The 17,712-nt window shown below is 32.5% G+C and overlaps 1 protein-coding gene across 22 annotated transcripts in view; it reads left to right on the top strand.

The window, feature by feature from the left end:
* Positions 1 to 17,712, top strand: part of LOC139484554 (cyclin-dependent kinase-like 5) — a 54,092-nt gene that overhangs the window by 20,148 nt on the left and 16,232 nt on the right. For 21 of the 22 annotated variants that reach the window (XM_071268286.1, XM_071268304.1, XM_071268302.1 and 18 more), the window contains exons 4-11: positions 1,145 to 1,190; positions 4,685 to 4,821; positions 5,516 to 5,636; positions 10,891 to 10,950; positions 12,033 to 12,123; positions 13,450 to 13,639; positions 15,291 to 15,371; positions 15,988 to 16,160. In XM_071268286.1, coding sequence (XP_071124387.1) covers positions 1,145 to 1,190; positions 4,685 to 4,821; positions 5,516 to 5,636; positions 10,891 to 10,950; positions 12,033 to 12,123; positions 13,450 to 13,639; positions 15,291 to 15,371; positions 15,988 to 16,160 — 899 coding nt within the window. The other variant, XM_071268308.1, reaches the window with a different exon arrangement.

Below are 17,712 nucleotides of genomic sequence, written 5' to 3'. Positions count from 1 at the left end.
ACTCATATCATCTTTACTACCGATTATTTATTGTTCAGGAATAAGATAATTTATCTTTCGGGAATAGTAAATAAGTTGTTATTGAATGGGAGGAAGATACATAATTAGATTTAGGTGATAGATCAATTTTTGATGAAATAAAACAAAAGAGAAAGAAAACATAACAACTCTTTAAAAGTAAATTGAAGTTAGTATTTCATGCAATAGTTTAAATCTTTCTGTTTAAAGTGATATATGACAGGTTATCAGATAGTTCTTTGCAGGAGACGAAAGTTTAAAACCATTTAAAAATATTTATTAGAAGTGATTGTGAACTCCAGATCATTTCTAATCTTCATGGTCAATCAAATGTTCTTTTAATCTGAATAAAATATGCTATGGTAAAGATTTCACTTAGGTAAACGTGAAGTAATGGATATAAGATATTTACTTTTCGACAGACTTACATTCATGTGAGCTTGTACAGAAGGTAAATTTGCAAAAGGATTTTTCCGGCTTTTAAGACTGATTTATGTGGACTACTTGTTTTTTGCCAAGATAAATGAAAAGCAGAACAGAACAATTGAATAACTCTCTTAGGAGGAGGAGTCTTTGAGAGTCTATATATACTCATATATTGGTTCACAAAATGTCAGCAGATGATTGGTCCAAATTGTTTTGAATCTTTTGATGCAGGAATGCAATTTATTTGGGAGACTTTTATCTATTGGACAGAAAATCTTTGATTATTTGAATGAAATAGTCTTCTGAGCCTCTCAGAATTTTGTTTGATTATTATAACATTGACACCTTCAGAACACAATTCGACCATTTGACAGAAAGCTCTCATAATTGCTAGGTTTTTGTTGACCCTCCTGTGTTGTTGATTATTTTATACTGTCATTTTAATTTGATCATTTTCATGGTACTTATTGGCCATTTACTATATTTTGTACCAACAATTCATGAATTGTATTCCTCCTTTATACAGTACGTGGTCAGTGTGGTGGTCAGTGTGGTGGTCAGTACCATTCAATCAAATACAAATAAAAGATCATTGACTAAGTTAATTCTTATAATATTGTATGGTGGTGGTGACATTTTGTTATGATGTGGCAGTCTTTTATATTAAGTACTTGTGTGATCATATTATGTTTCTTTCCAGGAGTCTGGTGAAATGGTGGCAGTGAAGAAATTTAAAGACAGCGAAGGTTAGTTAATACCATATGTATATCTCCTCCAAAGGGAAAAGAGACTTTTGAAATAACTATAGATGCTTTATAAAAAGTTGAAAGATTAAATGGATGATATTAGAATACTATGAAAGTAGTACCAGGGATATCTTCAATGGTGGTGTATGTATTGTAATCAGTCAAGGATGGTATATATGCAGTGGACATTAAGTAACCAACAATCAATCAATCAATGGTGGTATATGGTTACTTGTACTGTGTTAACTTTACCTGTCTTCCATTAAGGAAATATTATTTCAGTGACATTTTCCTGTAGAAGTCTTTCTTCAATGGTTATATAAGGTTTATTGGGAGTTTAATTAAACTGTCCTTCAATGAAGAAAGTTATATTTTCCTGTCCCAAGTCAGGAGTCTCTGACCTTTGTTAGTCTTGTATTATTTTTAATTTTAGTTTCTTGTGTACAATTTAGAGTTTAGTATGGCATTCATTATCACTGAACTAGTATTTATATATTTGTTTAGGGGCCTGCTGAAGGACGCCTCTGTGTGCGAGAATTTCTCGCTACACTTGAAGACCTGTTGGTGACCTTCTGCTGTTGTCTTTTCTATGGTCAGGTTGTTGTCTCTTTGACACATTCCCCATTTCCATTCTCAATTTTATATCTTCAATGGTTATATAAGGTTAATTAGGAGTTTACTTTAACTGTCCTTCAATGAAGAAAGTTATATTTTCCTATGAATGGGTGATCATGGACTATCTAGTAAGAATAACTTGAGTGATTTTTCATGAAGTTGAACAGAGTACATAAGTGTCATTTATGCAGTAACTAAAGAACAGTGATTATTTGTGTATAAAACAACGCTTGATTTAAAGTTGGCCTATATCAGATTTATACACTGTATAACCACAATCACTTTCTATGGATTAATAGTCTCTTTGTTTGAAGTGATTTTCTATTGATGTTATGTATTTCTCACTGTTGTAAGTTAAAGGTTGTTCCTAATATTAAATAACAACATTGTTTGTACTAAGGCTTATAGGAAGCTTTTCAAACTTTTAAAAAACCCAATAAACTTGGACTGTTTGTTTTTAATAATATTTAATGAACCATAAATCACATTTATAAGATAAAGTTAAGATGTTAGGGTAATAAATGTTAATATGTTATCTGGCCCCCTGAGATTGGAAATAAAAACATGCATGTTTTACTGGATTACAACTAGACAAAAGGGTATCTAAAGTTTATATCATTTAATTGGCAAGTCATGAGACTAGTCTTTTTGTCCATTAATAGTTCAACAGTCAGAAGATGAATGTTTAGTGCTATATAACATATCATTTCAGTGTCCATGGCAAAACAGAGCAAGAGAATGACATCAAATTGGATTAAATTTATACTTATGAAATAAAATAAAGAAATGTATGATCAGTTGATACAACTTTTTACAATCCAGGACTCATAAAGTCTCATTAGTGAACATTCTAGTCAGGGTTGGCAAAGTATTACCCGCCCGGGTTTTACTGGGCCCAGGTTTTCCCGGGCTGGGCAATACTCTCTGAAACGGTGAATACTGGGCAATATGATTTTTTAAGCTTATTATAACACAAAATAGTAAAGACTTGGTGTAGTTTCATAGTATTATAGCTAAATATATACATTTTATACAGATAACCATTGAGAGTCATTTCTAGAAGATTAAAAATTCTGTTTCATTCTCTTCTCCACATAAATTCTATGTAAGCAAAATACAAGATTTGCACATTTTAGGATTCTTTGTTGATTTCCAAGCATTGTTCCAATAATCTTAACACCTTATTGCAGTGTTTATGTGATTGTAAATTAAATTGCTATATATGCAATCATGATTGCTAAATAAACACCCTACAGGGTCTTGTCATTAACTCTTATAGAAATGAAAAGACTGATTATTGTTATATAAACATATCTGTGTTCTAATCTGAATAATTACTTATTAATTAGTTTTGTACATTTGTACATATATATAAATTATTTTAAAGTAATTTTTCTTGGCAGAATCAATTTGCGCCAATTGCAGTTTTGAAAGGGTATTAATTGCGCCACTCTCTTTTATTTTGATGGTATTAACAGCGCCAATAAATGAAATGAAATTGCGCCACATTTACCTGTAAATATTTTTAACTTATATCATACCTGTACATGTTTTACCTATATCATACATGTTCTATTATTAAAATTTCCACTTAAGATTTAATTGAACACTAATCAAATTAAGAAAACTCGCCAAAAAATAAATTGTTTAGTAATAGAATATTTTTTCACGAGTCAAGAGTGTCTGATATACCATTCAAGAAAATAGAGTCTGATAGAGAAAAAAACGGTCATCATTGTTGAAGAACACAAAATTCCGTCAGGCATTTGTACAGAAAACTGGAGAAATAAGGTGGAGATGTAACAGTTAAGGAAAACTGGAGAAATAAGATGGAGATGTACAGTTAAGTCGTGTTGTGCTAGGTTATTCACAGATGAATCGTGTACAATTATTTTGATTGGAGAATTAGATTATATGTCATGAAACAAAAGTCCAGAAATAAGAACGTCAAATTTTGAGAACTGTGTGCAAAAGAAAAGCAACCGATATGTTGCCAGAACGACCTTCAAAAATAAAAAAATTCAGAGCTCTTCAAAATTGAAGAAGAAAATTTAGATAAGAAAGATTTAAAATATGTGCGTCAGTCAATGTATATGGAGAGAATAAAACTGCATCCGGCTCAATCTAAAAGTCAAGCAGAATTTCACAGAATATTGGATGATATTGGTGTTGTTAAACAAAGATGATGACTTTGTATTGTGTAACGAGCCAGAAAGCGGGATAATTTTATTAGGATGATTGTTTCATTGGCGCAAATGATACCTATAGTTTTGAAAATTAGGTGGCGCAAAAGAAGTATTGGCGCAATTAAGTTGTGGCGCAAATGAGTTACTTTTTGGCGCAAAAAGATATCGCCCATTTTTCTTACATGTACATGTAATCCTTAAATTCTTTATACTAGTTGTATATAGTTGAAAAAATATTTTTTATCAAAGTTGTAAGAATAATTCTTTCTCAGATGCATACACTTGCACTTTTGTACATGTATGTATCATAAGACTCTCAAACAAGTAAACTAATTATCTATAAATAAAAATAGGTTTATATATATCTTAAATGTAAGGCATTTGTGTTTGATTACTGAATCCTCTTTAAAATTCAGGCCAGTATCTTATATTATCCAGTATTGCCCAGTATTACCCAGTAAAACCCAGTTATACCCGGGTTTCCCCAGTATTTCCCACTGGGCTGGGCAATACTCATAAAACCCTGGTTTTTGCCAACCCTGATTCTAGTATTAGCTTTTATGACATATCTGATGACTTTATTAGATCCCCCAACTCTATCATTTCAGATAATGATGATGTTAAGATAACTTAGTATTAACTTTTATTTCATCTCTGATGACTTAATAATATCCCCCAACTCTGTCATTTCAGATAATGATGATGTTAAGAGAACTACAGAAAGGGAACTTAACATGTTGAGAACCTTAAAACAAGAGAATATTGTAGAATTAAGAGAGGCATTCAGAAGGAGAGGCAAACTGTATCTTGTGTTTGAATATGTAGAAAGGGTAAGCTAGGGAACCTTATAACGGTAGAATACTGTAGAATTGAGAGAGGCTTTCAGAAGGAGAGGCAAACTATATCTTGTATTTGAATATGTAGAAAGGGTAAGCTAGGGAACCTTTTAAAATGGGAGAATAGAGTGGAAATAGATACTAAAATCAAAACATAGTCTAGGTATATATACAGTGGTAAGGGGAGTAGAGATTCCAAACCTAGTTAATTATGAAGGCTTTAAACAGCACCATGTGCCCAGTGCATTGTTCTGTCAATGTTTAAGTTTAGGAATATTTACAGAGATTACAAACCTAGTGGATATGAAAAAGGGCACCCTCTGTTCGGTAGCCTGTGCTTTGTATGGTCAAGGTTGAAAAATAAATATATATATATCATTATATAAAGTAAGCAATTACAACTCGACATGAATTCAATCATTAGAGATGAGAATGGTACGACAAGATGTCCAAAGTTGCATCTTCAGTTTTGTGTTCTTACCATGTTATTAGGAATTGGCTTCCCAGGCGTTTGTTTTATAGCATACCTTATAATGTATCCAATACACGTCTTGATATTATAGGTTAATCATAGTGAATTATTCCTAAAATATAGGATGCTTATGTCTAACAAAATAACTTGTTTATTTTAGAATATGTTAGAATTGATTAGACACCTATCTCTTACATATTTGTTGTTTATTTATAGAATATGTTAGAACTTTTAGAAGACATGCCAAATGGTGTACCTGCTGAAAAAGTGAAAACTTACACATACCAGTTGTGTAAAGCCATACAATGGTGCCATACTCAGGATATCATACATCGAGGTAAGCTATTAGATAGGACATTTCTGGATATTTTACCTAGAGGTAAGCTATTAGATAGGACAGTTCTGGATATTTTACCTAGAGGTAAGCTATTAGATAGGACATTTCTGGATATTTTACCTAGAGGTAAGCTATTAGATAGGACATTTCTGGATATTTTACCTAGAGGTAAGCTATTAGATAGGACAGTTCTGGATATTTTACCTAGAGGTAAGGCCAATTAAAATTAATTGCTAGATTTTCATCCCCGCCCGCCCTCTGAAATCGTCCCGCCCCGATTTTTTTTATTTCACAAAAATACGATTTCCGGATTTTGGTCATGTCCGTTACCAGGAACCATAGATAATTTCTTTTTTGTATTTCTTCGCCGGAGTAATCCCATCGAAAATGATTAAGTCGAAATATTCTGCTGCCCTTTGATGACAACATCATCTACCGAGAATAGAGATTGATAACGAGAAGGGCATGAAATATTTGAGTTACGAGTAAAACGCCTTGTCCTTGAACGCAAATTGCGGTAGTCACAAGTGAATCGAAAATCGTGTTTTTTTCTTTATTTATACAATGACTTTGTGTCAGGAAATTTGGACTGTGAATGATATCCAATGCGCAAGAATCGTAGAACAAATTGGTACAAAAAACATGACTGGATTAAAGAAATTGACACAAGCACGAACTTGTTTGAATTATGACCGTATATTGAGAAAAAAATGTCGACAAACACGCATTTTAATTATAACAAGCCCTTCTATATATTCACCCATGGCTTTTGTTTTTGTTGACAAACAGCAAACACCCTCTGTTACTGTGCCTACCATCAATTAAGTCATTAAGCCACAACTAATTTTTTGGTTAAGTTCATGTTTTACATCATAGTTTCTTTCAACACTGAGTTTACATTTTATTCTGTACTCGTAATACTTGTGTTGCATACAATTGTACCAAAACATTTAATTGATTTAATGACGACTACAAACCATTGCTTAGAAAGCAAAATAAATGTGGTGTAGGTATACTAGTAGTCTAACTGAAGACTGAAGAGAGCATTTCTCTTTTTTTTTATGTAGATATAAATAGGTTTCTAAAGCGGCAATTGCATGTATGACAGTGGTTGCCAATCAGGGATTTTTATTTAAGAGTGTAGGATTCCTTATACAGCATGTATATAAATTATACAAGCTTGTTTCCCACTAGCATATACCCCGCGGTATGAAAAACTCATGACGAGGGTTTCATATGAAATAAAATTTAAAAAATAAAATCCTCCCACCCGCTCCATTTTTTTCAAAAATTTGGATGAAAATCTACTAATTAAATTTAGTTGGCCTAAGCTGTTAGATAGGACAGTTCTGGATATTTTACCTAGAGGTAAGCTATTAGATAGGACATTTCTGGATATTTTACCTAGAGGTAAGCTATTAGATAGGACATTTCTGGATATTTTACCTAGAGGTAAGCTATTAGATAGGACAGTTCTGGATATTTTACCTAGAGGTAAGCTATTAGATAGGACATTTCTGGATATTTTACCTAGAGGTAAGCTATTAGATAGGACAGTTCGGGATATTTTACCTAGAGGTAAGCTATTAGATAGGACAGTTCTGGATATTTTACCTAGAGGTAAGCTATTAGATAGGACATTTCTGGATATTTTACCTAGAGGTAAGCTATTAGATAGGACATTTCTGGATATTTTACCTAGAGGTAAGCTATTAGATAGGACATTTCTGGATATCATACATCGAGGTAAGCTATTAAATGACACCATATGGATGATATAATACTTTGAATTAAGCTTTTGAGTTGTGGGGTATTTCCTTCAGAGAACAGTCATACAGTGGTTGTATTACTGTGGATTCAGTATTGTTCGTGGGTATCAATTTTTTGTTAGATTGAGGGAAACTTGACAATTTCCCCATACAAAGCGTAATATGAAATTCATTGAACATTTAAATTTGTGGTTCACCTGTACCCACAAAATCATTATAATTGGTATCCATCGAATAATAATGATTCCACAGTACTTGATTATCAGATTGATTGAATTTATTACATCCAGTCTAGTTTTTGAAATAAAAGAACTTGGTGAATAAACTCCTGAATGATTTGAGAGGAATTCTTTGCTAGGTTTCTGTCATGCTTTGGGTGTGTATTTTGTTATTTTGTTTATATTGGTCATCAAATTCTTTTTGTATTTATACTTACTGTGACTTGACTGTAATTGTTGCTATCCCCCTATTACAACTTATACAAAATTCTGACCAAATTGCAAATTTGTTGTACAAAACCAAACTGTTCAACTGGTCAGAAATTTGAACGAACTGCTGTAGAAATCCACAGCCAAGTCGCGAAAGTGCAAGGTGATAAAATAAAAACATACTTACAATCCTATAAGATTTTAACTCTACATTACTGTTGATGTTAAAATTCAGTCTATCAGTTTGTATAGATATTTTATAAATTCAGTCTATCAGTTTGTATAGATATTTTATAGTCATTTTCATGCTAAAGGTGAACTGTTGTTGTATGACATCAGAGAGTGAAATTACCACGTTTATTTCACATGTGAAATTATCGGTTTTTATTTAACTGGGAAATCAATGTAATTCTTTGCAACCAATGTAATAAAGGAATTTAAATCAACCTGGTTTTTTAAAACAAATTGCAATTTGGTCAGAATTTTGAAAGAGTTGCAATAATCGGATAGCAACACTAACAGTCAAGTCACTGTAACAAGTCAGTTATATAAATCGTCATGCTGTTGTTTAGAAGACTGAGACATTGGAGAAACTTACACTTTAAGTACTGTTAAGTAAAGAACAATATATCCTATTTGCACTAAGAATCTCTGTGCATTTTTCAGGTTGATTTAAATTCCTTTACATGGGGCATAATTACAATGACTAGCAAGTTAACAAGATTATTGATTTGTAAATACCAATAAATGCACAGGATATAACGTTAAATGCAATAACTTCTTCCCTTCCTAATGTAATTTGAATTTAATCTTTAGTTTATTAGGTTTTGTTATTCTTTGAAGTATTGACTTCATACAGTGTTTTCATAGTCATTGTTATAATTGTCAGAGGATCATGGGAAATACATTTATACCGCGGGACGAACACAAAAGTGAAATTGATTATATGTCAAGTTTAAGTTGAGATAACTTTTATAAAAGGCAGATTTTATATATCCTGTTTTGTTAGCTGCCATTTAGATATTATGCAGACTCTGTTGTTATATTTCAAGTTCTATGTACTTTATGCCTCGGGGAAAATAAAACATCTTGAATATGATTAGTTGGTGGATAATAAAAATTGGATTAACTGCAAAAACATTCAGTATAACATATTCAAAATCCAAAAGTCTAACAATACAACCAGTAAAAAGTTGTCTATTTTGAAGAACTTATTTCATTTGTATTTAAACATTTAAACTTGCCACTGGACATTGAGCAAACACCAATTAATGTATTTAAACATTGCCTATATTGTCATATTATAATTGCCTTGTTACAATAGGTGTTGCTTACAATGATTTATGTGGATTTATCTCAATGCTATTGGTATCCTTACAATGCTGTTGTCTGCTCTATGATCGGGTTGTCTCTTTGACACATTCCCCGTTTTCATTCTCAATTTTATTAATAGTCTATATCAGTATGCAAGGCACATTATTCAGACCATGCTGTTGTTTTCCATCCATCCTATTATTCTTTGTTAATCAATCAGTTTTAATGTCGATCATCTTATATAGACCTTGAGATTTGGTTTTCACTTTATTTTGAGAATGTTGTAGCAATAGGAACATTTCAATGAATGACTTATAAGAAGAACTGATATGTATTTCTGAGTATTTATTGGTTGACTTGAATCAATTGGTTTTACAGATAAGATGATCTATCATGTGCTGGTTGATTAATTATTTACATCATTAGATAATTAACTTTACAACCAGACTAAAATAATGAAATTAGAAGCCATTTCTATTGATTCTATTGTTAAACCAGCTAGTCAACATCAGTGTATTGATAGAGGGGTAGTAGGAGGGTGTTATCTCAAATTCATGAAAAAATTGCCTTCCCAGATCTGAAGAAATTACACTTTAATTACTAAGTCATGATAGGTTTAAATCCCGAATTCCTTCAAAAATAAGGGCCCATTCCAAACGTCTTGAAAAACATCCTTCTTTATAGTGTTACATAGATACATTGTAAATAATAAACAGCCACCCATCATCATCTAAATGGTAAAGTCTGTCATTTAAGATTTCTGAGTGTGTTCTGAGTGTGTTGGTAAGAAACATCTGCAAGAACTTGTCCTTTAAGAAAATAATTTCAGAACTTATTACAATTTAAGGTCATAATCTATAATATATAGAGGCTCTATAAACAAAGTCGGAATCAAGAATCTTCTATGGAAAAACGATGTGTCTGGGACTCAGGGGATAAAACGAGGACGCGTCCCAGGGACTCACGTGTTTCAAAAATGACGCGTCCAGCTTGATTTCCATGCGTCCAGGACGCGTATACGCGTCTTAGCGAGAACCCTGTATAGAGCATGAACAAGTACCAACTAAAATGATTACATACCTGAATGTTTATAAAAATGATAATATGTGGTATGATTGCCAATCAGACAACTCTCGATCAGAGACCAGTCTATATTAAGAACATATTTCATGTATATAGTTTTGTGGTACTTGAGTGGGCTCAATATTACTCACTAGCAAATAGGTCTGAAGAAAATCAGATTTTGTCAATGGAATTTTGACTCCAAATCTGTGTAAATATTCATGGTATTTCAAGCATAATTATCATGTTTGAGATTCAAATTATTTAACTTTGCAAGAAATCATTGTAGGCGAAATAAGGGCCCTCATCAGACTACCTCTACCAAACTTTCTGCACTTCAGTAGAGAATTGAGTAATTTCTTTAGTGATATTTTAAATACAGAAAAGATTGTTAGTTATTTGTGTTACCTTGAAATAAATAGATACCAGGTCATTGTTATATGTTCACAGATGAAAGCTGAATGAATATTTAAAGTTTGACAGGATTTATTATTGATTAAAGTTATGACTTCAGTTTTTGTATGTTTTTGTGGGATATCATTTTTAAAAACATGTTGTACTCAGACACATTTTGTTGTTTCATAATGTATTGTTTTAATTGCTGATATGAATTGTAAAAAAATCTGGTACTGAAATATAAAGTAGTTAATGATAATAATATGTCTATTTTCTTTATTTCAGATATAAAACCAGAGAACTTACTGATTAGTAAAAACGATACACTTAAACTGTGTGATTTTGGTAAGTTAAACCCTTAAACAGCGTGATTTTGGTAAATAAAAATAACTTTATAAACAAGATTATTTCAGTCAAGTGAAATATAATCCAAACAAAATGTGTATTGCTGTATGTGTCCCTGGTGTTGGGCGACAGGTATAACAGGAATACATCTGTTGTCATTGTTGTTCCAATAGATATAAGCAGATGTTGTATGAGTGCCAATCAGAAGGAGAAACTAGAAACACTTATGAACCACATCAACAAACGACAAATACTGAACATCAGATTCCTGACTTAGGACAGGTGCAAACAAATGCAGCGGGTTTAAACATTTTAATGGTGCCAAACCTTCACCCTTATCTGAAACAATAGTGTAACATCACAACATAGAATTTGAGAAATACAAATCTTACTTAGCTTATAATCCTCGACTCTTTGAAACTGTTTGACATGAATCAACTTTACTCACACAGGTTCTATACAGGACAACGTGCTTTTAAAGTAATGTTCAGTGTAATATTTTGGATTTCCAAAACAAAAGATGAATTTTGCCAATTTCGTTTCTATTATTTGGGGAAGACAGATAGTTCACCTTCTTTTACAGACTAAACTATATTTGAAGATATAAACCATACTAAATTACTATAACTATATGCTTCAATCATAAGTATGGAGGCTTATAAGTCTATAAGTCAGCTATACTGTGAGATACCTTTTCAGATTCATCACCCAAAAACTTCCTATTTACAGAACACCTATATATTTCACACTTAAGATTATCGACTTGCATCAGTGAGCAGTAGCTTTCAGTTTCAATTGTTATTTTAGATGATATTGTAATAATAATGGTTGATAGGTTGATGACTCTATTTGAATGTTTTAGGTTTTGCTCGTAGTATAAATGCAGGACTAGTTGGTGTGTATACAGATTATTTTAGATAATATTGTAATAATAATGGTTGATAGGTTGATGACTCTGTTTGAATGTTTTAGGTTTTGCTCGTAGTATAAATGCAGGACTAGTTGGTGTATATACAGATTATTTTAGATAATATTGTAATAATATGGGTTGATAGGTTGATGACTCTATTTGAATGTTTTAGGTTTTGCTCGCAGTATAAATGCAGGACTAGTTGGTGTGTATACAGATTATGTTGCCACACGATGGTACAGATCTCCAGAACTATTACTTGGGTAGGTATAGACTGCAATATATCTCAGGGACACACAACTTTACATGGATATTTAAAGCCACACTATTGACAAAGCATGACTTAGGTTTTCATAGGCCATGCTAATTAAAAGGCTGACAAAATTTTTCTTACATTTTATAAGCCATACTTTTGACAAAGCTGACAAAAATAGACCGGTATTTATAGGTACTCATCTTGCAATATACTGTAAATTCAGAAATTATTGCGTGCATTTGTTATTGCGATTTTGTATAATATATACCACGCTATTTACGAGTTAACATATTTAAACGATGAATCCGTAGGATGAGTTCGTTTAAATATGTTAATGAGTAAGGCGTGGTGTATAAGTTTTGTAACAGCATTCAAAAGTGGCCTGGTGATTTTTTATCCAATAAAAAAAACAGTGGGAGTGTCGTTCTAGCCTGCTGCTTACACACGAGAAAACCGATCCAGTTGGAAATATGGCACATCAGATATGACAAAAAGTTATTTTTCTGAATTGAGCGACTCAGGTTCCTCTAAGGCACATCATAGTACCATCTGATTTTTTGGGGGCCTGTGAATTTTTAGAGCAAATTATTCCGGCTCTGATTTGTCATAAAAAAATTCTTAAAAAAAAGATTTTCCCCAACAAAATTGTATTGCAAAAAAATTGTATTGCATTTATTAAATGAAAATATTCCGGCTCAGGTATAAACAGTCCACCCTTCGTAAATCTACATTAATTTCTCTACACAATGTTGTATAGCAAGCCTTTTCTGTTGCAATACTTAATAACATGTTATTATTTCTTATCAAGCTTACTCACTTATGGCAATCTTCTGGAAATTACACCAGTTTATTTAAATATTTGTTTGTAACCAGTATGTGTAATAATTTCAATGTTAAGAAAACTTAGTTCTGTTATAGTCATCTTTTATTTTTTTTTGATTTTAGTTTCTTGTGTACAATTTGGAGTTAAGTATGGCGTTCATTATCACTGAACTAGTATATAAATTTGTTTAGGGGCCAGCTGAAGGACGCCTCCGGGTGCGGGAATTTCTCGCTGCATTGAAGACCTGTTGGTGACCTTCTGCTGTTTTCTGTTCTATGGTCGGGTTGTTGTCTCTTTGGCACATTCCCCATTTCCATTCTCAATTTTATCATATAGAAGAGGTGTAAAATACCATAGAAATAATTTTTGTACATTCAAGTATTGCAATATTTCTGGAAAGATTCAACACATGATAGGTTTTCTATTCTTCACCATTTTACAATGAGCATCTTTTATCTTTTGTTTAAAGAAGAGATAAATCTGTTATATATTTGATTATTTATCTTTTAGTGCTGCTTATGGTAAACCTGTTGATATATGGTCCATAGGTTGTATATTGGGAGAACTTAGTGATGGACAACCTCTTTTTCCAGGAGAGAGTGAAATTGACCAGTTATATGTTATACAGAAAATCATGGGACAGCTGCCTTCAGATCAAATGAAAATGTTCTACACAAATCCTCGATTTTCTGGTCTTAAGGTAAGAAGGTGTACAATTCATAACAATTATTTGAAAAAAACTTACAAAAAAACCATGTTGTTTTAAAATAAACTTTGCCACAGATGAAACAATGATTCATGTTGTACTTTCAGTATCCCTCTGAAGTCAGGCCACAGACAATACAGAAACATTACCATGGATACCTGTAACAATGATTAATGTTGTACTTTCATTTTCCCTCTGTAGTCAGGCCACAGACTATACAGAAACATTACCATGGATACCTGTAACAATGATTAATGTTGTACTTTCATTTTCCCTCTGTAGTCAGGCCACAGACTATACAGAAATGTTACCATGGATACCTGTAATCATGATTTATGTTGTACTTTCATTTTCCCTCTGTAGTCAGGTCACAGACAATACAGAAACATTACCATGGATACCTGTAACAATGATTTATGTTGTACTTTCATTTTCCCTCTGTAGTCAGGTCACAGACTATACAGAAATGTTACCAAGGATACCTGTAACAATGATTTATGTTGTACTTTCATTTTCCCTTGTAGTCAGGTCACAGACTATACAGAAACGTTACCAAGGATACCTGTAACAATGATTTATGTTGTACTTTCATTTTCCCTCTGTAGTCAGGTCACAGACTATACAGAAACATTACCATGGATACCTGTAATCATGATTTATGTTGTACTTTCAGTTTCCCTCTGTAATCAGGCCACAGATAATGCAGAAATGTTACCATGGATACCTGTAATCATGATTTATGTTGTACTTTCAGTTTCCCTCTGTAATCAGGCCACAGATAATGCAGAAATGTTACCATGGATACCTGTAACAATGATTTATGTTGTACATTCATTTTTCCTCTGTAGTCAGGCCTCAGACTATACAGAAATGTTACCATGGATACCTGTAATCATGATTTATGTTGTACTTTCATTTTCTCTCTGTAGTAAGGCCACAGACGATACAGAAATGTTACCATGGATACCTGTAACAATGATTTATGTTTTACTTTCATTTTCCCTCTGTAGTCAGGCCACAGACGATACAGAAACATTACAATGGATACCTGTAACAATGATTTATGTTGTACTTTCATTTTCCCTCCGTTGTCAGGCCACAGACGATACAGAAACATTACAATGGATACCTGTAACAATGATTTATGTTGTACTTTCATTTTCCCTCCGTTGTCAGGCCACAGACGATACAGAAACATTACAATGGATACCTGTAATCATGATTTATGTTGTACTTTCATTTTCCCTCTGTAGTCAGGCCACAGACGATACAGAAACGTTACAATGGATACCTGTAACCATGATTTATGTTGTACTTTCATTTTCCCTCCGTTGTCAGGCCACAGACGATACAGAAACATTACAATGGATACCTGTAACAATGATTTATGTTGTACTTTCATTTTCCCTCCGTTGTCAGGCCACAGACGATACAGAAACGTTACCAAGGATACCTGTAATCATGATTTATGTTGTACTTTCAGTTTCCCTCCGTTGTCAGGCCACAGACGATACAGAAACGTTACCAAGGATACCTGTAATCATGATTTATGTTGTACTTTCATTTTCCCTCTGTAGTCAGGCCACAGACGATACAGAAACATTACAATGGATACCTGTAACCATGATTTATGTTGTACTTTCAGTTTCCCTCCGTTGTCAGGCCACAGACGATACAGAAACGTTACCAAGGAATACTCAGTGGTGTCCTGATAGACTTTATGGAGGTATGATTAAAAAGAGGTTCACTGTTTTTTTTAATTAAATAAAATTAAGTGTGAGCTTTATATCTGATATATAAGTTAAAACTGATATCACAAAACTTTTACCAAAAAAAACCCAAAACCATGTAAATACCTTTTAAATTGACAAAACATTGAAATTTTTCAATACAGTAATTGCAGTATAAGCAAGACATAGCGATGTTGATCTGGTTACTATGGGAAGGTTATGTGACACTGATGTTGATCTGGTTACTATGGGGAGGTCATGTGACACTGATGTTGATCTGGTTACTATGGGGAGGTCATGTGACAGGAATTTTGATGAAGTTGCAGAAAGGGGGGGGAGGGTTCCTGTGACAGGGATGTTAATGTGGTTGCAGAAGGGAAAGTTATACCACATAGGGATGTTAATCTGGTTGAAGAAGAGAAGGTTTTTAATATAGTTGGTATTGAGAGGTGGAATTTGGTCAAGGAACAAGTGAAATATATAAAACATCCTCTTTGTTTCTTACCATCTGCTATTACTATTTTTGTTCAAATCTGAATATATATGAATATTATTTCAATATACATTTTTTAAGAAAGTTGATTTGTAATGAAATGATTTGTTTGTTAACAGAATACATTAAAACTAGAACCTGGAGATAGATATACTATTGACGACTGCCTTCAACATCCTGCCTTCCGTACTCAACAACTTCTCAATCGTAATCAACACATAACCATTAAACGTTTAAACAATCATAGTGCTAGCAAAAAACGCAAAAGTGACTTGACTGACCAAGTTAACAGGTAAATATTTGTATATTAGTAAAACAAAAGTGACTTGACTGACCAAGTTAACAGGTAAATATTTGTATATTAGTAAAACAAAAGTGACTTGACTGACCAAGTTAACAGGTAAATATTTGTATATAAGTAAAACAAAAGTGACTTGACTGACCAAGTCAACAGGTAAATATTTGTATATAAGTCAAACAAAAGTGACTTGACTGACCAAGTTAACAGGTAAATATTTGTATATAAGTTAAACAAAAGTGACATGACTGACCAAGTCAACAGGTAAATATTTGTATATAAGTAAAACAAAAGTGACTTGACTGACCAAGTTAACAGGTAAATATTTGTATGTAAGTAAAACAAAAGTGACTTGACTGACCAAGTCAACAGGTAAATATTTGTATTATATAAGTAAAACAAAAGTGACTTGACTGACCAAGTCAACAGGTAAATATTTGTATGTAAGTAAAACAAAAGTGACTTGACTGACTCAAGTCAACAGGTAAATATTTGTATGTAAGTAAAACAAAAGTGACTTGACTGACCAAGTCAACAGGTAAATATTTGTATGTAAGTAAAACAAAAGTGACTTGACTGACCAAGTTAACAGGTAAATATTTGTATGTAAGTAAAACAAAAGTGACTTGACTGACCAAGTCAACAGGTAAATATTTGTATTATATAAGTAAAACAAAAGTGACTTGACTGACCAAGTCAACAGGTAAATATTTGTATGTAAGTAAAACAAAAGTGACTTGACTGACCAAGTCAACAGGTAAATATTTGTATATAAGTCAAACAAAAGTGACTTGACTGACCAAGTCAACAGGTAAATATTTGTATGTAAGTAAAAGAAAAGTGACATGACTGACCAAGTTAACAGGTAAATATTTGTATGTAAGTAAAACAAAAGTGACTTGACTGACCAAGTTAACAGGTAAATATTTGTATATAAGTCAAACAAAAGTGACTTGACTGACCAAGTTAACAGGTAAATATTTGTATATAAGTCAAACAAAAGTGACATGACTGACCAAGTCAACAGGTAAATATTTGTATATAAGTAAACCAAAAGTGACTTGACTGACCAAGTTAACAGGTAAATATTTGTATATAAGTCAAACAAAAGTGACATGACTGACCAAGTCAACAGGTAAATATTTGTATATAAGTAAAACAAAAGTGACTTGACTGACCAAGTTAACAGGTAAATATTTGTAAGTAAGTAAAACAAAAGTGACTTGACTGACCAAGTTAACAGGTAAATATTTGTATATAAGTCAAACAAAAGTGACTTGACTGACCAAGTTAACAGGTAAATATTTGTATATAAGTCAAACAAAAGTGACATGACTGACCAAGTCAACAGGTAAATATTTGTATATAAGTAAAACAAAAGTGACTTGACTGACCAAGTCAACAGGTAAATATTTGTATATAAGTAAAACAAAAGTGACTTGACTGACCAAGTCAACAGGTAAATATTTGTATATAAGTAAAACAAAAGTGACTTGACTGACCAAGTCAATAGGTTAATATTTGTATATAAGTCAAACAAAAGTGA

Source organism: Mytilus edulis, chromosome 8, assembly GCF_963676685.1.
Source record: "Mytilus edulis chromosome 8, xbMytEdul2.2, whole genome shotgun sequence".
Taxonomy (NCBI): Eukaryota; Metazoa; Mollusca; class Bivalvia; order Mytilida; family Mytilidae; genus Mytilus; species Mytilus edulis.
Note: the sequence above shows the minus strand (reverse complement) of the source record. Positions and strands in the feature narration are given on the sequence as shown.